General features: G+C 40.3%; 1 protein-coding gene across 1 annotated transcript; it reads right to left on the reverse strand.

Moving 5' to 3' along the window:
- Nucleotides 1-1,776: 1,776 nt before the first annotated feature.
- Nucleotides 1,777-21,674, reverse strand: peli2 (pellino E3 ubiquitin protein ligase family member 2). The gene is made up of 6 exons (XM_008400193.3): nucleotides 20,927-21,674; nucleotides 12,749-12,878; nucleotides 8,477-8,578; nucleotides 6,705-6,902; nucleotides 6,412-6,600; nucleotides 1,777-5,607 (listed from the first exon to the last, which is right to left on the reverse strand). The coding sequence occupies exons 1-6, from the start codon at nucleotides 21,001-21,003 to the stop codon at nucleotides 5,029-5,031; spliced, it is 1,275 nt and encodes a 424-aa protein (XP_008398415.1). The 5' UTR covers nucleotides 21,004-21,674; the 3' UTR covers nucleotides 1,777-5,028.
- Between the last annotated feature and the right edge of the window lie 1,186 nt (nucleotides 21,675-22,860).

Raw genomic sequence — 22,860 nt, forward strand, 5'->3', positions numbered from 1 at the left:
TGTTTTTAAGACTGCATACTTGTCTGTGTTTTTATAGAATTACATAATGTTCTGTTTCTGTTATACTGTACATTGTGTCTCATAAATGTTACATTTTCTATCAGATTTAGGACTGGACTTTGACTGAACCAATGATGTTTGGAGCTGCTGTCTTTCATTGCTTTCCAGTTTCACTTTTTTTATTTTACAGCTTCTAACAGGTTTTCTGTTGCAAGTTATAAGATAAGATCTTGTCTCGTCCGTTTTCTAAATCCACTCCATATCTTTCGTCATACCCTAAACCTGGTCCTTAAGACCTACTGTCTTTCTGGTTTTACCTCTTTCCCAGCTGCTATGGATTCAGTGAATGGAAGGTTGATTCTTCAGCACTGATTGGCCTGCAGAGGAGACGTTCCTGTCATTTGAATTAGATGTGCTGGAAGGTAATGACAGTACACCCCGAGTGCCTGGATTTAGTGCAATATCTAAAATAGTCATGTTGCTGTTTTCAAAAAGAAATAATGCTTAATCATGATTTACATCAGTTTTCTGTAAGAATATAACCAAACCAAGTAGAAAAAGTAAGAAAAATAATGCTGCTAAATTACTAAACAGCTCTAGCTCGTGTGCATTTATAAACAGCAGTCCTGCATGCAAACTTTCTCAATAAAAAAAAAGAAAACCACCACTATTCCACTATATTTGCATAACCCTGCCCTGCTTAAGGCAGAGGAGTCACTGAGTGATCCCAAAATTAGCATGCTGTCACCTTCGCCGTCTCTTCTGTCATTCAGCAAAACAGGCAAGTGTGCAGACATGTGAACCCATTTCCCATCTGCTGGAGAAATGTTAATCAGGACGCATGCCACCGCACAGCTCCAGTCCTCTCCCAGCGCCGAACCGACATGCAGTGTATTTAAATCGCTTTCATGTGCCCTTATTATAGGGGGAGATGGAGTCAAATAAGAATGATTGGAAATGTCATTGTCAGCATCTTGTGTTGCTTTTTCTTTTTTTTAAGGGAATGTAAACATAAAAACCGAAACATGGCAAACCTATACATCTGGCATTTCTTGTGAACATGACAGCAGTTAAACGGGGAATAAAAGCACTTCGTAATTAAATTAGCTCTAAAAGCCTTGAAAATGCAAAAGATTCATCTGTAATACCTTTAAATATACAGCTGACATGCGTCTCCTTTAGTTGCGTATTTGCATGATTTTTAGTCATGTGCAGATAATTCTCTTTTTCTTGTTTCTAATGTATTTATGCGATGAATTTATGCGCACATAAAAACTTTCATCTCTTTGCTGCGGCTGTTGGATGCCTCAGGGCGCAGTGCCAGCAGCTCTATTGTTGAGGAAACAGTGCCCTCCTGTGGCCTCTGTAGGAAATGCGCAGCAGGGAAAACGGATTCTCATAAAACGAAGAAATGTGCAGAAAACAAACTTCAAGAACATTTTTTTTGGGGGGGGCTTATCTGTAGTAAAAATATCCTGATAGAGTTATCAACATGTAGAGCCAGCACTCGCAAGCAAGATAGTAGGTACAATGCTCACACTGACGCATGATGAAACACATGTGTAAGTATGATTAAACATTACTGCTGTGTTGGCTGAGTGAACACGGCACAGACATCTGGAGTTCAAAGGCGAGGGCTGAATAAGAAAACCAACAAATCTTCAAATGCACACAGCCCTTTAAATCAGTGGATCAAATGCCCCGCAGCCCCCCGCCATTAACCACAAGTATAAAACACAAACTGACAGTCAGAGAAAGAAGCCCAACTCACTCCTGTTTGTTATTTAAAAAATATTTTTATTCTTTGCAAAGGAGGCATCAGGAGCTTCGGTGTGTTCTATGGCTTGTGTACAGAATTCCTGCAGGAAAAAAATTTTAAATACAAATTTCATAGAACGAGCCCTTGGGAGAAACTGCAAGCCCCACCCATGTTTACCGAGGAGGAATGTTTGAGGCGGCTACGCTGCAGCTGTTACAGAATACGGTCTCAAGCAATGGGCACAGTGTTTGAGCTTAAAACTGTTAAGAGGGGAATGCTACTGTACAGTTCCAGGCTTAGTGCATCACCCTGCGTGGCAGTTACATGAAATAAGCCGAAACCAAGAGGTTTCTTAGTGGTATGGAGTAGAAGTAATGCTGCTGGTATTTGTGAAGAATTACAAGAATATTTAGATGGTTTCTCTGTGGAAAAATCCCAAATGCTAAAAAAATAAACATAAATTTTTTTTCCCCCCCGGTAGGGATACCTGAATTCATTTTATTCTTTATGATTCAGCCTGCAAGTTTACTTGAATGCAGTCAAATTCCCACCGTCTTAATGCTCTACTACAAGCAGAACTGATGAGATTTTCACATATGGGAACAGTGTTTTCAAGCCATTTCTCCCAGATTCTTCTGTTTTAGTTCCTCTGCTACTTTGTTCTGGACGACTCGACTCAGCTGACCACAACATCATTTGCTGAATTTGGCATAAAGCAGGATAACATTGTTATTCCAGAAAGACAGGGTTCCTACATATTCTTCCACTTTAAAACTCAAGAGTCAGATTATCAAATATCTCAATTTCCAGATCATGTCAGACAGTTGGGTCTAAAAGTTTAATGTGATTTACTAGTTGTTGTTTTTTTTTTCTTCCAATTTGAGGTTTAGTATCAGCAATACTGAAGAAACACAAACTAAAAACTGCACATAGTCACTCTAATAGCCCAAAATATCTTTTATCTATGCGATTTACACATCTGATCCTGATGTAACAAACTCCAAACTTTTTTTGCAGCGAAACTGCGAGTTTCGATTTTGACAGTACGAGTTATCTCAAGTTATCTCAAACGTGTAGTCATACCATTATTCATTTCTCATTACTTTAAAATAACAAAACTGAAATACCTAGTTTGTTTTTGACAGTGATGTTTTGTTATCTCAAAATCTTGAGAGAAATAAATATTAACTTTGTGTCAGCAAGTTTTTTGTTTGTTTCTTACAAGATTACAAGGGTGCTAGTTTTCTAATGTTATAAAAAACATTACTGAGACGATAAGGTTTTGATATTTTTGTTGGTTTTCCATTAAGATATCTCTTTTTCTCAAGATAAAGTCTCCTCAAGTTCAGTTTGTTTTGTAATGGAAGCCTAATGACTTCTTGGGTTTTTCATTCTTAATTTATATTATCATTTAATGATAACATTTAATGATGACCTAATTTTATTCCCACAGTAGTGGTTGCATTATCCCAAAATTAAAATATTGTGTTGGGGTTTTTTTGTTACAACTGTTATATTATCTTAAGATAAAACTTGATGTTCATTTTTTAACAATAACAGTTTCGTTATCTCTCTGTTTTAATGAACCTTTCATTAAGACAGAGAGCTTCATCTCAAAATAATAAAATATTACTATGTTGGAAAACACTAAGAAACAATAGATACGTATGTCAACTTAGAAATCAGAACAGTCATGTTAGCAGTTGGTTCTTATTGCAAGAAAATTATTTTATCTAACAAAAGTAGGAAATAGTCAGCTTGTAAACTCTAAAAATTTAAATTAAAATGAGTTGTGAGGACGCACGACTACTTTTATACAACTCAAATTAATTTGCTCCGCTTTCTTTGAGCAAGTTATTAGAAAATCATATTCTCATTGTCTGGCAAGTGGAACGTGGAGACAGCGGTTTTCCATACTCATTTTGCTCCATACTTTTTCACTTTAAAAGCTAATTCGACACTTTCACAGTCTTCTGGAGGGTGTAGGAACCCTGCGCTAAGGTACAGAACAGGCTTTGCTGTAATCCCAACCTGTCAGTGGTCAGTCATTGCAGGAGTTTGGGTTCACAGAATCACTTTGGATCACTAAATCGGTGGCCGCTCCCATCTTGCATTATAATCTCACGATGCCACTGAGAACGTGGCCAGGGTTTAACAGCCTTGGATCGGACCCAGTACAGGATAAAGCTAACAGCAGTGCAAGGCTGATCAACAACGTAGGTGTCAGTTGTAAAGCCAAAATGTCACATTTGACTGTGAGCGGGCCTGACATTAACTGAGAAAGCAGGTCATATAATTAGAGCGCCAGCAGAAAGGAGTCGGTGGATTCCCACACCATCATTCTGAAACCCGGTGACCTTCTTTTAATTCCTGCGACATCTCTGCTAGCAGTTCGGGTTGGCATGTGAGATCATAAGAAGCGGTAGGGGTGAAATGATGCAGGGCCACACAGTCCGACCTACCCACACACACACACGCGCACACACACACCTAATCACACATGCATTCATTCTCACACACATCATATATGAAGGAGAAAAATATATTAACATTTGGGTTACAAAACATTCCAACAGCCTCAGTGTAGTAAAGCACACGTGGGTTGTCACCTCTTCCTTTACCTTCCACAAAATATATATATTTTCAATTTCTGATAAAAATATTCCCACTTTTTTTTTTTATCGGGATCTCAGGCACTGAATTTCATCTCTGTACAACTCAAAGTTTGTTCGGTGAATGGAAGCCACTTCTAGCGAGTTACGTGATTTGGATGCCATTAAGAGTTTACCGCCAAGAGGAACGATTGGAGGCGTTTTTTTTTTTTTTTTTTTTTTTTTTTTGCTATTTAGCCATTAAACCCCAAAGTTCCTCTTGGCTTTTCTCCCAGCCAACAGTCCAGCTGTCTGGCTCTGTGAAAGCTCCGTCCCATCAGAAACTAAACAACTGTTTCCTTTCCCAACAGACCCAAAGACACCTGGTGGGAGAAATAAGTCATTCGTTTAAGAGACTTTCTGCAGCAATCTGATGGTAGTGTTGCGAAACATCCTGACGACGAAGCCTTGCATAAAACTGGTTGTCTGGACAGAGCACTCTCTGACTCCGTCCGAAAAGCTCCTAAACAATCTGAAATGGCTCCCTGTTGAACAGGATCCACGTAAACGGTCAAAACTCAAGCAAACTCATTCCATTTCGAGGCTGGTTTGCACAAATGAAGCACGGGTTTTATCTGATCGCTTTCTCAGAACGTTCCGGCAGCAGGGATCCTCGGATCAGTCCACCGGGCCCTGGAAGATCAGCTTGGACCAGCCCTGAGAGAGGCCGAGCTGCGTGGCACAGAAGGGGCAGGCGGCGTGGAACGCGTGGGTGCCGTGGGGCAGAGGGATTTCCGACCAGTACTTGACCGACTTCTCCGAGCACACGTGTCCACACGGCACAAAGGCGTGAGTGGGCGCGCCCGTGTCCACGTAGAAGGCGGGCTCGCAGCCCAGCCACAGCGGGACGTAGGGTCCCACCACCCGGCACATGGGGCATTCCCGCTGGGTGTTGGGCTCCCGCTCGGAGCGGTGGCCCCAGTTGTGGTAGCCGTGTACGTGCCCGCACGCCAGGTAGACCCACGGCTGCTTGTCCTCCAGAGAGGAGAAGGCCCGACTGCGCTGCATGCTGGGGAAGGCGAGTGTGTTGAGACCCACGGGGCACTGGGGCCGTGCCGCGTTGATCTCCTGCCTCAGGGCCTCCAGGTGCTTCTGGGTGGGAGTGTGAAAGAGACCCTCGGCGGTGCGCCACAGCAGAGTGGCCCCACACAGGTCCACCAGAGAGCCGTCCTGCAGGATGTTACTCTCATTCTCCACCTGGAAAAAGGGAGACAGATTTAAGTTCGACAAAATTACACACAGCTATTCAGTTACATAGAAAAATACCTAATAAAACCTGTTAGAAGTTCAGGACTGCGCTCAATGTTTGCTGCCTTTCCCACTTTCTAGCAGAACAACAATGCTACACGTGCAGCCTGAGCTACAACTAGAACCTCTACATCAGTGGTTTAAGGTTTTTGCGCTTTGGGCCAAAATCACTCAGGGGTCATACTTTTCTTAAGTTAAAAATGCTGTGTAATTTTATTAGAAATCTTTCATTGTTCTGATTGAAGCATGCAATATTTTCATGAAACAAAGTAAAAGAGAACAATTTACTGAAAACTGCCTCAGATGTTTTCCTTAATAAAGCAAAGGTGTATATGTTGCTAAGTGTTTTGGTAGAAAGTTTTCTGTTTTGTTGGTTTGATTTTCAGTGTAATCTCAGGAACAGAGACAGGAACTTTCTTCAAAAATCCTTGATGTCTTTGGCCAAGTTTAATGGCTGAGTGCTCAAGACTTCAACGATATTAAAATCAAAGTAAAAAAAAAACATGGCTAATGAAAGAAAAAAAATATTTTTGTTGTACCAAATATTTTAGGAATCATCATAAAAATGTATAAAGCATCACCTTATCAGCTTAGAGGGTCAAATTTGTACCATTCTTAATCTGCGGGCCGAATAAAACTATTCCAAGCAAATTATTCCTTTATGTTGGTCTAACATAAAGTAGCCATAATAAAACATAATGTCATAATAAAACTCATGACATTTAAGTTTGCAGTTGTTGTATGTAAACACACCAGTTTTCCTGGGGTCTGCGCCGAGCGGGTCTCTCTCAGAGTGTAGACATCTCCACAAACAGAGATCTCTCTCCAGACGCCGGGCTTGGACTCTTCCATGAAGCCTTCTTTAGGGTGCATTACAAGCACCCCATTGGTCGTCAGCCCATCCATGTGGCCATCAGGGTTCTTCCACTTTGCTGCTTTTTCCTGGTGCAGAAATAGCATTTTATTATATTACAAAACTACTTTCGTCCCATGAACTGACGTAGAAGTTCACGAAACCCCGTAAATCAACAGCAACTAGTAATTACCCCGAGGAAGATGTTTTTGGAGGAGTCAAATCCAGCCGCATAGATGCGAGCGGTGTAGGGGGGGTCGCGCTCGCAGACGACTCTGCAGGCGAAGCGAGAGATGGTGCTCTGGGTGATCTGAGTCTCCTCTCCATCCTGGCCTCCCGCTACGGTGTCAGTAACCACAAAATCTATGGGATTTTCCGTGGAACGTCCAATCTGCACAGCAAATCGTTCATTCAGCTCATTGAAACCCTCAATAAAGTTTACAATTTCAAAACGCATTTACCCCTGGAATTATGAACGAGAAAAATAAACACTGAACATGATGAAACTGAGAAATTGATTGTTTGTGAAAGCTCAGCGTCGGCTTGATGTTAAAAGCAGGTTTCAAAAGCGTCGGGCCAGAGGCACCTTTACTACCGTGTTGCGTCACCTCCGTCTTCACTAATGCCGGAGTAAACATTTGGGATGTAAGCAGGCCAATTCACGCAGAAATAAAAGCAAAGTGTTTTCACCATTCTCGCTTGACTCAGGGTTTCAGCGGCAATCAAATAATCCTGTTTGTTAGCGTCTAAAGGCGCAGCAGTTCGGCGTGGAAATGAACATTTATCAAACAAACTTGCTTCTCTGCACGGCGTAGCATGGCATTCTCGTGTGGAAATTAAGTTTTACAAGCAGTGTTCTTGTTCAGTTTTGGCACCGACCTTCTGGTTACCCAGGCTGCTCTAAAACACATCCAAACAATAACAGGAAATTAATATGCTCTAAATAATATCTTTTTATTTCATAAATATGGTAAAGTAAATGTTTTAATAATTTTTGTTTGTTCTAAAACATAAAATTAGATGTATAATTTAAGTGTCTTTACTTAAATGTAGATTGTGTGTGTGTTCTGCAGCTCTAGAAAAGGAGAAGGAGCTTTTTGGACGATAAAAGCCGCCGACCCCTCCTCCCAATAAATTCCCAGTAATAATAGACTGAAGTGTTTGGTTGTGAAGTGGTGGAAAAGTTCAAGGAGTATAAATATTTTTGCAAGCCACTCTAACTTCTATTACAGGCCACCAAACGTGGAGCCGTGTAGCGACTTTGAGACAGAAATCATGGTGTTTATATTACAGGCCCACTCGGCGAACCCCACCCGCCCGGCTCCTCAGCCTCTCAGAGGCTCTTTTTATAACATGTTACTGACCTGTAGGCGACTGACCTTTTCATGTTCCTGTCTCGGCTCCGTTTTTAAACGTGCTGCTGCCGTCAGTCTCAAAATTAGCATCCGCTTATTAAAAACGCGGCAAAACTGTCTCAGTTTCAGATTCAGATGGCTTCGTGCTGCTTCAAATAAAACACTGGGAAATCCTGAGATAGTGCTTCAAAAACACACACTATGTCTTCAAACTTAGCTTTAAGCATTGCATCGGGGTGATGAAGAGGAAACCAGAGGAAGAAATAAGCATTTCCTCTTTCATTTTGTCACTTTTCTTCTCTGAGAACTTCAAAAATCCTTCGCTTGTGACCGTCTCTTGTTTTGTGAAACTCATTTCGCCCCTCTTTCAAACGTTCCAATAAAGTCTGCATTATGTATCTTTTTGTATATACTTGCTTTTGAACGTAAGACGAAAAAAATCTTTTGCCTCGTCACTGAGTTTTAAAACACACATTTTAAACATTAATACGTCTTTTTCTAACATTATTTCCAAATATACAAGCTTCTAATTAAAACCCGATGCAGAGTACATGGGAGATTCAGATGCAGCCTCTTTTACAACCAAGCGCGTAATTAAACAGGCGTTCACCTGAAACATGTCTGTGTCTTTATCATGGCTGTACTCCACCACCACCGTCTGGTGCCTGGACAGCGTGTAGGAGATGCTGTGTTGGCCTTTACAGTTCACAGCCTGGAAGAAGACGACACATTTCAGACTTGGGACACATGGTGCTGCCGTAACTTGGTTAACACACATTTTAGATGCGAAGGTTCCAGACTTTTCTATATTCAGTCTTTCCAGATTTCCCAAACCTTCTGGTTCATCTTACAATGTAAAACACTGGAAAGGCTTTAAATATGGAAGCTGTGAATACCAGAAACTGGAGGTGAGTAAGTAAGTAAGGAAAGAAGTCAGTAAGGATGAAAAAAAGCAAAACTGACAGAAGTATGTTAGGAAAGAAGGACACAATGAAGGCAGGACAAAACATTTTAGGCCTTTGGACAGTCTGCAAATACAAAAAATATTTCCATGTGATTTTATATTCATACTGAGCTGGAACTGGAAAAGACAAAGATCTAAATCCAAATGTTCCTAAACTGCATTTGATGATAAAACGAATCCCCATCGTCATCTTTAGGCGTTTTATTTGTGCTTAAGTTTTAATCCTTTCTCTGTTGTTCATTTTTGTTCCATATGTCTTAGAATGTTTTATTTCTCTGTGGTCAAAGATGTTGCCATATAAGTTAATTTTCTTTGTGTTGAGTTTCTTAGTTAATTTTTCTGTTGATTTTCAGTTGATTTACACTCATGTTAAAATCACACAGGTGGAATATAGTCGACTTCTGAAGGCAACTGATTGCACTGAATTTCATTTGTGCATATCAGGGGATAAAGGGGGAACAAATGAAAACTAAATAATTTTTTCATTTGTAAAGTTGAAAATTATGCAGCAGTGTTTCTTCCACTTCACATGCATAACTTTAATTAAAATTCCCGTAGAATACTTAAGTTTGTGGTTTTAATGTGGTAAAAAGTGAAGTTTCATGGGGTATGAATACTTTTGCCGGGCACCGCATCTGAAACTTACTGCCTCAATTCACAAAGAAGTGAATCCTTTTCCTTTTACATCTTGTTTGTGGCGTCGATACCACCGGCCATTTACAGGAACAATGCCACAAAACATCCTTGCGCAATCCCTCCGTCCGCTCATGCTAACTTTACGACGGAGGAAACCAAACCAACGCCAGTACCGAGACACAAACCGTTCAACAAATGAAAGCCATCCAGCGGTGGAGCTGCGCATACTTTCGTCCTTGTTTTTTTTCCTCTTTACAGACAAAAAGTACAACAAAAAAATTCCTCCAATTTATTGCACAATTTCTTTATTGCATTACCTTAAGTTGCACAGTGCGGTACAAATTCCTGGAACAGGAACAGAGAAAAGCCTGTAAACTCACACTCCCATGACAGTGACCATAAACTGCCCGCTGGCCCTCGGTTAGCACGAGCTCGCCAAGCGGCTGATCTGCCAGTCAGCGCGCTGAGGGGAGGGCGAGTTAAGGCCCAAAAAGCAGCTCTCACCAACACTTAAAACACATGCCACCATCATCCAGCTCTTATCTGCAAATGCCATTTCCAAAACAACCCCCCACCCCCATCGCCCCCTCCTTTCCTATTTTGTCACGTGCGGGGAGGGGAAAAAGGGAGAGAGAGAGAAAGTGGGTCACCGGAGCCGCAACGCTCTGCTGTAACTTCAGACACAGACGGGGGACAAATGTCATCATCGCCGCAAACAAACGCTGCTCCACCTGTTCGGCAGCTAAAGGAAAACGAGCGCTTACACACACAAAAAAACAAAAACAAAAAAACAGAAAGACGAGTAAAAATAACCGCGTTCCCCTCGACTTGAGTCAAAATAAACTGCAGCGAGTTTAAGGCTGGCAGCGGCATCATGGGAGCTTCTCATTATCTGTCATGAACACCAGCGCGCGCACAGACATGTGAGCGTTCCCGTTCAGCCACCGGGCATTCTCGGTTCATTCGTAGGCTGCACCGTTGGGGAGCGTGAGCGGCGCTGGCAGACCGCTCCAAAGATGGCTTCTTTCATCCGACTCCTTCAGTGTTTGATATATTTAATCACTCCATTGGCTCGGCACCTTGTTTGTCTCTCGCAGATGGTTATTTTTTGACTGTACGTGCAGCTGGGAGTGGAGGAGGGCTGGCCGACTGCGACAACATCCTCCGCTCGCTCAGCACTAATAATCCCAGGCCTGGTAACAGGGTGGCAAAGAGGAACAGAGGTAAAAGAGGAAGAACGTCGCAGCAGTTCCCATACTCAAAACGCCTCCGACAGACACCACTTATTGTTCTTTTAAAGCCACAAACAATGCAGCCTACATTTCTGAGAAATGATATTCCACCACAGTTCACATTGCCTTTGCAAAAGTTAAACTTCGTCACATTTTCCAGTGTATTTCCCTCAGAATTTATAACCTACATAAAGTAGTGAATAATTGTGGAAGAGAAAGGACAACGATGCATTATTTCATGTTTGTATTTACCTAGTTAGTAAACAGAGTTCACCTGTGTGTAATTTAATCTCAGTATAAAACCAGATGTTATGTGAAGCCCTCAGAGGTTTGTTGGCAAACATCAGTGAACAAACAGCATCATAAAGCAGGGTCAGGTTAGGAAACAATTTCCCACGCTTTGAACGTCTCACAGAGCACGGTTCAATCCATCATCTGGAAAATAACAAAAAGAGACTGGCACAAAAACAAAGCTGCCATGGAATGGCTCTCCACCTAAACCAAACCAACAGCCGTGGGTCGAGACATCACGGCATCTCCGGGGGAGCTGCAGGAATTCACAGCTCAGGTGGAGAATCTGCTGTTTTGACTTCAATAAAATTGGAGTTTATAAGGGAGGGACCAAAATAAAACCAATGTGGATGGAGTCAGACGCAGAGCAGGCGCATTTTTACCGAGATTCTCTTCGGAAACTTGATTGAACAGAATTTTATTTAGGGGTGTCAAAGTAAACTAGTGGTGCCCAACCTTTTTGTGACCTGGGCCAAAATTGTCAAGTCAAAATGTGTGGAGGCCTTCATTTTTTGGAAAAATAAAGAAATAAAAAAATTTTATGGTGATGGTTTTTTTTGTTAGCGTGCTGAAAAAATTAAACCTAGTGCTCAAAATATTGAAAAGAATAGGGTGGTTAGAGATTTGTAGGAAATGGGTTTGTGCAAATTATTGTGGATCAAAACACAAATAAGGTTTTTCCTTGTTAAAAGAAAAAAAATCCAATAGGTTAATATTTTGGAGATCAACTGTTTTCTATTTTCTTGGCCTGGGGAAATATTTTTTTGTCTATTTCTTACAGTTAAAACAGAATCCAGGTCACTCGATCTCTGAAAACACTTTCAAGACTTAGCAGAGTTCAACAACTTGATAAAAAACATTTGGGTATAAAGTCTGCTTTCAAGTAAAAATCCTACTTATGAAATTAAAAAATAAGGCCAAGGTGTGGATATTAAAAAGTAAACATGTGTTTTGCTCCCCATGTTTAAGGATTTTAACTTGCCAGTAAATAAAGTCTCCACTGCATCAGTCATCTGTGATGGCAGGTTAAATTTGAACCACTATCAAACTGCAGAGGCCACAGAAAAGAAGTCCAGGGGCTGCAAATTGGCCCAAAGGCCACACTATAGGCATTCCAGGATTAAAGGGAACTGAACTAAATTGTATCACGTATGATCTCTATAGAACAGACTGAGGTCCGTGAAAAAGTTCAAGGAGTACAAATACCTTTTTTTAAACCACTTCTTCCCAACATTCAGTTATAAAGCTGCGTCTCTGTTGTGAAAAGGCTTTTCTCCCAGAAAGAAAACCTTCTGAGCAGATACCAGGAGTCACGTTACACAAGGTGACAGAAACCTGAACCTGAGAGCCTTTGGTCGGAGAGCTAAAGCGAGAACAAACGTCTGAGTAACAGCAGAGAAAAGCAGCTCCTTGTTTAACGGCCTGGCTCTGGAACCGAGAGGAAGAATGCGGGAAGGGAAACATGTTATCCTGGCTCTCTGGTGTGAAGAGAAGCAATGAGGCCCAGCTAGGAACTATGGTTATTGAACTGGAAATGTCAACACAATGACCAGGGCCAACAGCAACGTACATTCAGGTTCCATGAGGGACGGAGAACAGGAAACCGTGCTGCCTAAAGACTCTCCCTTCACTTTAACTCCACCAGATTCAGGAGAAAAACAACATTTCACACCTTCATTCATACATATTTGGTCCAAAATACACACCATTCACAGTGACAGTGTGTTCATTAAATCTTAAGTCATCTTTTGTTCTGTACCTTGCTATCCTGGGGTGTGTTGAGGATGTGCACGGTGCTCGGCTTAACACCGTTGGCTTTGGTCCTCTTCAAAAGCGCAAATCTGCTTTTCCGTCTACCCCGATCTCCATTGGGCAGAGAGCCATTGTACCTGTCACAGTGGGGAGGTGGGGGTTAGGACGGGGTGGAGAAAAGGACAGCATTCACAGTTATTTTTTTCCCCTCTGGATAAAAAGCCATTTTTTTGCAGCTCCAAAAAGATGTGTGTAATGAGATTTGCAGGCAAAATTCTTGTAATCATATAAAAAGTACACATGGAGATTTAGAAACATTTGCGTGCTTTGAATGGGAGCTTTTCCACGCATTACATCACTGGCAATCTAATACACCATATTAGTAATCTAAGCGTCACCTTGGATAATGTCTCTTATTACATAATGCACTCTGGTGATTTCACTGAGCGGGGCTGTGTAAACTGCAGCTACAAGCAGGAACACATTTTAAAATGCGCAGACTGTGTGGCAAACTGAGCATATTTTAACATAATTACATAGAAAACTACTAGGGCTTAAACGATTAATTGGATCAATCGTGATTAATTGATTATTGAAATAATCGGCAACTAATTTAGTAATCGACTAATTGTTTACTGGAGAATACAAATACTAAAAAATGACATTTTGTGAAAGAGCAACACCCTCAGGGCAGTAATTAAGCCAAAGCTGTACAACAAATGTATACACTCTGCATCGAAGATAAGAAAAAGCCTTGCTTGTCTGTAAATATGGTCTACCAGGAACTCATGTGACAGTTTTAGCTTCACCTGTTTCAAATTCTGTAAGAAGAAAAACTTGTTAAGCATCTTTTTTCTATCCAGTTGTTAATTGGCTGATCAAAAAAGTACTCAACAGATGATGTTAGGAGTATTTCTTTGGCTGCAGATGAATCCTTTGGCTACCAACAATCAAGTGTACACTAAAGAAACGCTGTTATTGCATTTTAGGTAATGAAATGTTTATTTTATTGTGTAAAAAAGGGGTTAAATTATTTGTTCTTTTGCATCTTTTAATGTATGAATAATGTTGTATAAAGAAGTCTTACATGATTAAATGAAAATCTGCACAATATCCCAACTTTTTATGCGATCAATCGATTAATCGTCAGAATAATTTCAGATTTGACATGATTTGAGAGCCTTTACTCAAATCTACATGCTCTGTGCTTCCTGATCCCTTCACACCAGATTCCAGCTTCGCCCCTTCTGTCCAGAGCGAGGCACCTCGCCCAAGCTCCTCCTCATGAATGGAGGAGCCCTTTCCGGTGGGACTGATCCACTTTCTGTCCACCAGCTGGTTCCTACAGCTGGGTCACCCCATGCTTTACTCCAGTCCAACACGCAGACCTTCTGCTCACACCCGCACACGTAACCACGGAGCGCTAAACAGCCACACCGTCTAGCAGAAATATTTACATCCAACGCCCCAACTTTGCATAGCAGTTCATCGGAGGGAAGAGGTTCAACCGGCCGCGGCATGATGGGACTCCTCTCGTCTTTGTTACAACATAAAGGCGACAGAACCTCCTTCGCCTCCTCCCTCCACTCCCTCCTAAGCTGGCCCACCTGTCCCGTGTCTCCATACGGCTGGCCAGGCAGGGAAACACATGGTCTCAGTCAGCACAGTGCACAAAGCTGGCCTGTAAGACAAGCCACCCACAGAGAGCCAGGAAGGCGGATTCTGTGGAAAACGTACAACTAAAGCAATTTTATGGCTCTTTTAGTTCATTTTTACTCACATTTTTTATAATGTTTGAGAGCGTGCACTTCATTCCTAATAAGAACCTCTGCTTTTACAAATCTAACACATTTTTTCTGAGATTTGAACTAACCAATGCCATAGTATTTGCATAAAAGCTTCAATCTATGACGTACAGCATAACTTCATTCACATGTCAAACTCAATCCCACGGGTCAAATTTATATACGTGGCCCGTATGTGACTCCAAAGGGTCACACTTGAAGATTTTAGTTTATAAGTCAAATCAAACCAGTTTTATTTGTATAGTGCTAAATTACATAAATTAAAAAGCTGAAATGTTTTCCACACTCCGCTCTTTTCACCTATCCTTCCGTCAGGCTGAATATCTTATAGATATAAGATGGGCAAAGTGACTTCAAGACATGAATATAATTACCAATAAATATTGCATTCCAAATGGTTTCTTAATTTATAGCACATGTATAATTAAAGTATATGCTGCTGCTTTTAAAATTTGTGATGCATCTAAGCAAAGAAGCAGAATACACAGCTGTTATCAGCCGCTTAATGTCCAACAATGTATGTTTTTACAGCAACATGTGGGGGAGGTGCAGCACTCTGTTACAATATCATGAAAACCACAGAAATGGCAAACAACTTTAGCAGATTGAAAAGTTTTGCTTTGAAGGCCTACTGGAAACAAGCCAATGCGTGAGGTTACTCCTTCTGCCATCACTGTTCTGATTTATTGTTTCAATTTTGCAACAAAATCCAAATTTACACTAACACACACGCTGCACTGTGTGCGTTAGCTTAAAATTTGAACCCCACGATGGATGAGAGCAGTTGACAAACATCCTAGATCAACCGTAGAAACTCCCAGCCTAAATAAAGGCCTGCATTGTTCAGACGTACACTCAGCACTGGCTGGCTCCTGAATGTCTCACACTAAGCATGTATTCAGCTGACACGAAGCTTAGCATTTTCACCATGATGAATTATGCTGAAGAACATAACCTCTAAGTCTGTAATAAAAAGCTCCACAAGCTTTAAATTAATTCATCATCACGCCGGAGAACAATATCATGTCATCCGGGAGCTGCCACCGTCACATTAGCTAGGACAGGCTCTTTAAAGCGGCTCTACCAACTAATTGTGATCACGTTCCCTTTTGACCTGTGCCAGGCAGACGGCGGATTTACCTTCCAATATTTAGCAGCAGGGATTAGAAGACTGTGGCATATCGCGTATCCTCCAGGGCTGCAGTGAGGAGCCAACAGCACCTCCTACCTCTTGTGTTAATGTCAAAGTGTACCGATTACGGAACACGAAGGAGATACAGTGCTGTGAAAAGGCGTCTGCTCCCCTTATAGGTTTCTTCTGTTTTTGCAACCCTTAAATTTATCATTTAAATAAATCAAAACATTTAGTCTTTAAATGGTCATTTTATTTATTAATGGGAAAAAGCTAACCAAACCAACCAGGCCCCAATCGAATAATCCCCTCGATTTGCAAAACGTCAATTAACTGCTATCAACCACATGTTTTAAGGACAGATTCGTTCAATCTTTTTAGGCTTGATTATGCCCTGATTTTGTAGAATCAAAAACTCACCTATACAGAACCCATTTGACAACATGAAGTAGACCTGATTAAAGAAACTGAAGAACAAATGAGAAACAAAGTGATGCCAATCGGGCTGGAAAGGGTTTCAGTGTTCCTGCTGGCTAAAAATAACACAGCATGGTCATATCACGTTTACCAAAAAAAAAAAAAAACATCTTAACAACCCCAAAGACTTTTGGAAAAATATTCTGTGGACTGACAAGACTAAAGGGAACAAGAAAGAATATCATACAAACATTAAAGCATAGTGGTGGTAGTGTGCAGCAGGAAAATGTAGTGAAACACACCAGCAAGTCCACCTCCGAATTTAATCACACGAAAATAAGGCCTAGTCAAAGCCCAAACTTAAATCCAACTGAGATGGATTTAAGTGGCATGACTTCGTACATGCTATGTCTGCTTGAAAACTCTCTTGTGACTGAATTTAACAATTCTACAAAGAAAAGTGGTTCAAAATTCCTTCACCATAAAAAAAAAACAAAAAAAAAAAACATTGCTAACACCTGATGGCACAAACAGGTCTACGGAGTGATTAGGTTTTCATAGTGCCAGGTTAGTTTGGAAAGCAATTAAAGAATTTACTTTAAACATGCACTTTGGATTTAGGGGAAAGAAAGCTGTAAAATAACGAGTGCTGCAACTGATGATTATTTTATTAATCAATGATTCTATAGCTTATCCTGGCAATTAATCCATTAGTCCTATAGAATTGTCACATTCTACAGAGTTTTCATTTCACATCTTAAGTTTATTTTTTATACAATAGTAGAATATGCACACAAACCCTAAATACAGTAATTAAATTCCACATTTAAACAAGAAAATCAATATTTTATTACCCAAACGCAGTGATATAGTATTCATTTAATGAATTTAAACTAGGTGAAGATAAATCTTTGCTATTGAGGAGTTTTGGGTAAAACGTATTTACATGTAAAATTTTGGCTTAAATACTGCTCTGAGTTACTTTTTTTGAGTCCGCATACTCCAGCCAATGATCGAGTACTAAATTAGTTGACAGTTATTTGAACAATTGATTCATCACTTGTTGATTTCAACTCCAAAGAGAACATAAAAAATGTTCCAGGGTACTGTATACTGAGTTGATCCAACAGGGTCATAGAGGATGAAACAAAACTAAACACAAACTTTTAAAAGACAGCTTTCTTTTCTGTAATGAGCTTCTGCTGAAGGCGTAATGTATCGACAATCAGTGGAAGTCTGTAACAAAGCTAAGCTGGTTTCTTTTTACTGGGCACTTTTTCATGGCAAAAATGTAGAAAGTTCCCTCAATGGGCCCAGTCTCCAAGCCACAATGAACAGAGGAAGCTGAGGAAAAGCAAAGACCGAGTCCTGATCAATCCGTTCTTTCATTTCCAAGATACCCGTGCAGCCCCAGCTCCCCCCTTCCTCCGTTCGCTGACCAGCACCGAGCCAATCCCACCTCAGCAGAGAGCGGCGGAGATGGCAGGCAGCCATGCAAGTAATAAGAGCCGCCGCGGCCGTGACAACAAGCCGCCGAGGGAAACTGCAGCTCAAACAAGCTTTGTGCCATGCTGACAGCTATCTCGTCTACCATCGGCTTTATCAATGGGGATGTGATGTCACGGCAGTGATTATGCACCCGTCACATCTGATTCACGTACGTGTCTTGATGTCAGGAGGGAGAACAAAAGTCCCGGCGTCAAACACACCACACGCTCAGCCCTGGGTGATAACCAGTCAGCGCTGCTTTTTGTCCTTTACAATAAGCAGGATGGCTGTTGAATGGACAGCTGGAGGCGAAGGACAAAGCCACCCACTCTACTCCCCAGTCTATAACTTTGCTGCTATTCGCTTCAAGTGCTGTAAACGTGAGATTCGAGCAGCATAAACTACGAGAACTGTTAATAATTCATGTCACAAACTTTGAGGTGAGTAAAAATACTGACCAAAGTCTAATCACTGACAATGCAAAGCGTGACAGAGAATTGGACATGTTGGAGCTCGATTATCCAGAATGATGTTTAGAGTTTTCTTCTAAAAAATATAATTTTTATATATCTATATATATATATATATATCCTTGATGTCACGGCAGTGATTATGCATATATATATATATATATATATATATATATATATATATATATATATATATATATATTATGCACAGTTGTTGCTTTGTAATACTGGTAATTTTCCACAAATCTGGATTGACGTTTGAAGGATTTAATAGATTTAATAGATTTAACAAGATGCTCTAATACTGAAATCATTAACATTAAGGTTAATGATTTAGAAAGGATTCCGCTGCAAGAAGTCTCAAACTGAGATTCCTACTTCTCTGGTTCAAGGTGTTTCACCTTTGTTATGAATAAGTTGCAGCTTTACTTTTGTCTATCATGGACAAATTCTTCTTGTTTGGAACGTAAAGAGAAGATTTTCCAATTGTACTTTTGCACAATAGTGTTTAAAAAAGCATAAAAAAACAACACACAAAGATAGTCAACACCATAGAGATCAAACTTTCATACACTTTTTCAGGGAACTAGTACTTCGGGGTAAAAACTAAACTTCCTCTACAGCTAAAACCCAGCTGAAAATAACAACACAGACTTTTGTTTCTACCTTATTTCACATAATGTTAGTTTATTTTGTGATATTCACATTGGTGCTAGTAATTAACCTGAGATACGTGTAAATTAAAAAAGGAAAAATAAGTAAAATGATCTTAATGTTTTTTATAGAAAAGAGGAAGACAGCCTTTATTTCCACTGCTGCTGTGTTGCTTAATGCCAGAAACTAAATCCAGTCCCTTTTGGACTTTTCGAGTCCAAAAGTTGACTCAGAAAGTCCTTGAAATGGTCTCATTTAAATGACCATTTTTTGCTAAATGAGAGAGGAAATTTTACAGACTTTCTTGACAATGCCTTTTATTGTAAACTGTCTGGCTTAAGTCAAATGTTTTGGAAATTCTTACACAAACAATAGTTTGCTGTAATTTTGGTCCATTCCCCCCAACCAAACTGATTCTGCTGAGTCAGGTTTGCAGCACAAAACTTTTCAGCTCGGCCCACAGACTCTCCTTAAGCCATGTTCTAACTAACTTAGAGGGATCCATATTGTCACTATCCATTTGGAAGACTTTTTTGTGGGGAAGGTTTAACTTCCTGGACGATGTCTTGAGATGTTACTTCAACATTTCCACAAAATGTTCTTTCCACGTGATGCCATCTATATTTTCACCAGTTGCACCAGTTCCTCCTGCAGCAAAACACCCACACAACATGATGCTCCTACCTCCTGTGTGGCTCATACACACAGTTCTCAGATGACAGATGAATATTGCACCTTCAGCCATCTGGAAATCATACCCAAAGTTCACCTTGTTTTTTTTTTCTGATATGTTGTCTTTTGAGTTTCCCATCATATTACGCAAGAGAGTGGTGAGTTTTAAGGTCTTTCTTTAAAATACATCCACAAATGCTCCCCCATTTATGTCCAATGTTGGGACATAAACATTGGGAGTTTTTAAAGTCATATCAGTTGGTAAGTACCTATAGTGTGTGTGTAAACTTCTAGATATGATGCAAACTGAACCATTCTCCCCTATTATTCTGGCATGTAGAAAATAGAAATGGTTTAGTTCATCCTAGCACATCAAAAATCGATCTTCAGACCTCTGCAAAGGCCTGAAAGTCACCCACTGTCCCCTTCTGTTCTGCCATGGAAGATTATTGTTTCACAGGTATTGTTTGATGTTTCTAGCAATAAGATTGGAACACTGAACGTGTATTGTGACCTTATAACACCTGAGTCATTAGTAAAACAAATCGGTATCAGCCTAAATTGAAAACGGAAGGCCAGATTTTTTTAAAGTTGATTGTCCAGAAAACTGCAATCGCTGCAGGAATCCCTGTACTAACACTTGTACTGAAGTTGGTACATAGATTTTGACCACAGGCATGCAATGCAAACTCTAACATACCCACTGGCTTTGTTTTTAAAGAATTTGATGACTTATGTCCTATTAGTGATGACATATGCACAGTAACTTCCTGTCCTCTGACTTGCACAATGTGGCTTTAGAATTTCACAATGCAGATCAAGTTGTCCTGCTTACTCTCTTCATTCTCAACTTGATCCTGTCAGGCGTTAAGCTTCCAAAGCTGTTCCGATATTAGTGCCCATTTGTGTGGTGATATAATTCAACTAAACAATGCCGTGGGGAGTAATTATTAATCCTTCCAGCAGGAACAGACAATGGTGCGTGTTAGAACAAAAGTTGTGCAGGGTTGGGGTTGTGGCAGCCGAAAAGGAAGCAGCCTGGGGGCCTGGGGGTGGGGACCACCACGACTTCCGAATTCCTGAAGCCCCGTGAATCCAACTTCCAAGGCAGGGAGGAGCGCTCCGGCTGGGGCTGCTGGGAAGCAGGAGGTGTACCTAAAGTTGTCCTGAACGTGTTTATTATCTGGTCAGGCTTTAGTTTCTATATCTTACTGGTTATCAGGGAGCGAGACATCATCAACATCAACATCATCATCATCAACAACTGGACCGCATATCTGACTGCGCACGTGTCTGCTTTGAGGAGTAACGTGAGCTCGTAAATTTCTAAACTAAACCCAACGGCCTCCCGAGTTAAATCCGACCGACACCGTAAATAAATAAAAAAAGAAAAACACACACATTCCTGCTAATTCAGAGTCAGGTTATAGCGGCTCGGCAGCGCGAGGTAGAGGAACATCCGGGGAAACTTTTTAAGACACTAAAACACTCGCTCTCTTGTTCGTCCTGAACCAGTAAATTTAAAAATAAATATGCCATAATCTTACCCCAGCACCACCAACTCCCCGTACTTCACCGGGTCTTTGGACGGGGCGCAGTGCTCCTCCTGGCTTGACGAAAACATGAGGCTTGACTGTGTTAGCTCCACAGTAATAACAGTGTCTCACAAGATTAACAGATTCCCTTTAAGAGAGGAGAAGAAAGAAAAAAAAAAGACACCAAGCCCCCTCACTACATCTTATGACTCTGACATCATCCGTGTTTCTCTATCCGATTAAATCCAGTTGTTTGCTTGTGGGGGGAAAAAGGAAAATAAACTGCTCTGTAACTTCCTGGGCTAACCACAGCAGAGCGTAACTTACTTGGCGGTTGAATCCTCTCTACAGCAGATACAAAAACAGCGAAGAGCAGGGCCGGACTGTACCATTCACTTCTGCTTTACTTTCTGTAGGGGGGGACGCCTCGGCAGCTCTGCTTCTTCCTACGGTGAGTCTGCGCAGATGTGACTGCGATTTATTATTTAAAGACACAAACATTCACACCTACTGATGGTATTTTCATGGATTTGATATTGTGGGGATAAAGTGATCAAAGCGTGGGTTTCGTTTTCCATTTGGACCACCGTACGCCGTCCATGGGTGGCACCATCTGTTATGTAAACAAAGACTACAATCTGGGAATTCTTAAAGGGGCCCCACGAAAAAAATATATTTGTTGCAACAAATTCATTTCTAATGATTCAGATCAGGTTGTCATTTTTTAAATATATGTGAGAACTGATACTTTAAAAATTTGATACCAAACCTCCAAAAACATCAAGCTCCTCCCTTCTAATTCTTGAGTTTAGCCTAAACCAATAATCTAATAATCTATATTTTTTTATATTTGCTTATTGGGAGTGAGAATGAGAGAACAAGAATAATTTGATTTAACAGTTGTAGCACAAATACATTTCAAGCAGTTTTTTTTAACTATATGCTAGTAATATTCGATTGATTGTAGCCTAGTTAAAATCTAGATGTTTAGTATTTGTTTCAGTAGCAAATTATAAACAATCATCTGTTATTTGTCTCAGTAACTGAAACAGCCCTTGAAGATGTGGGGAAAGTACTAAAAAATTAGTAGCACTACTTCAACAATTAAAATAAATAGTATCCCACCAAGAAATTACTCATGTAAGGTTTAAAAAAGGTTTTCTTTTTTTAAAATGATGTAATCAGACAGACTAAAATATAAAAACCAGCTGATATATATATATATATATATATATATATATTCCCTTCTTGTATAAAAATATTTAAAATGTAATCATTGAAAGCAAAGGGAAACTTAGGTTAAATTTCTAGATTTTGTACAAAACTTGGCAAGTAAAGCCAATTCAGATTTTTATATTTTTTATCCCAATAGCATAGGTTTTTAATATTCAAAAAGGGGTTTTCTAATATTAACTCCTAATATTATTTCAGATGCACACTGTATGATTAATAGATAGTCTCATAAAAGTATCCATATTTAGTATAAATATGATACTGATGAGGGGGCAGCATTGGTGGGAAACACTTGGTGAAAATAATCCCCCCTGGTTTGTTTTCTTGGGGGATGAAAAGATGGCAAAATCAGATTTCCTCATTTTGTTTGTGATTCCTTTGAGCTCTCTAAAACCTCTCTTTCCATAATCAGGGATTTATGGCAGTTTTGCTGAAGCATGTGATTAATTGTGCAACCAAACACAATGCCTTCATACCCATTGAACCTGTTCACACTTTCTCAAGATTGCAAACACAAACTTGTATGATTTATTTAGATTTTGTGTGACAGACCAGCAATAAATTGTGCATAATTGGGAAGTAAGAAAAACTGCTTATATTGCTTATATTCACCTCAATCTTATTTTAATACCTCTAAATCTAAGAGGTATGTTAGAAAACATGAGTAAATAATCACATGAAGGCCAAGCAACACATCAGGCAGGTCATGATGA

This window comes from Poecilia reticulata, chromosome 22, assembly GCF_904066995.2.
Source record: "Poecilia reticulata chromosome 22, P_reticulata-male-v2, whole genome shotgun sequence".
Lineage (NCBI taxonomy): Eukaryota > Metazoa > Chordata > Actinopteri > Cyprinodontiformes > Poeciliidae > Poecilia > Poecilia reticulata.

What these genes read in the sequence shown, in the direction of transcription:
- peli2 (XM_008400193.3), bottom strand. Translation starts at nt 21,003, where the DNA reads ATGTTTTCGTCAAGCCAGGAGGAGCACTGCGCCCCGTCCAAAGACCCG. An exon ending in ACACACCCCAGGATAGCAAG is followed by an intron (nt 8,579 to 12,748) that starts GTACAGAACAAA and finishes GTCTTCTTCCAG; the next exon opens with GCTGTGAACTGTAAAGGCCA. An exon ending in CGCAGACCCCAGGAAAACTG is followed by an intron (nt 5,608 to 6,411) that starts GTGTGTTTACAT and finishes CCCTTTTTCCAG; the next exon opens with GTGGAGAATGAGAGTAACAT.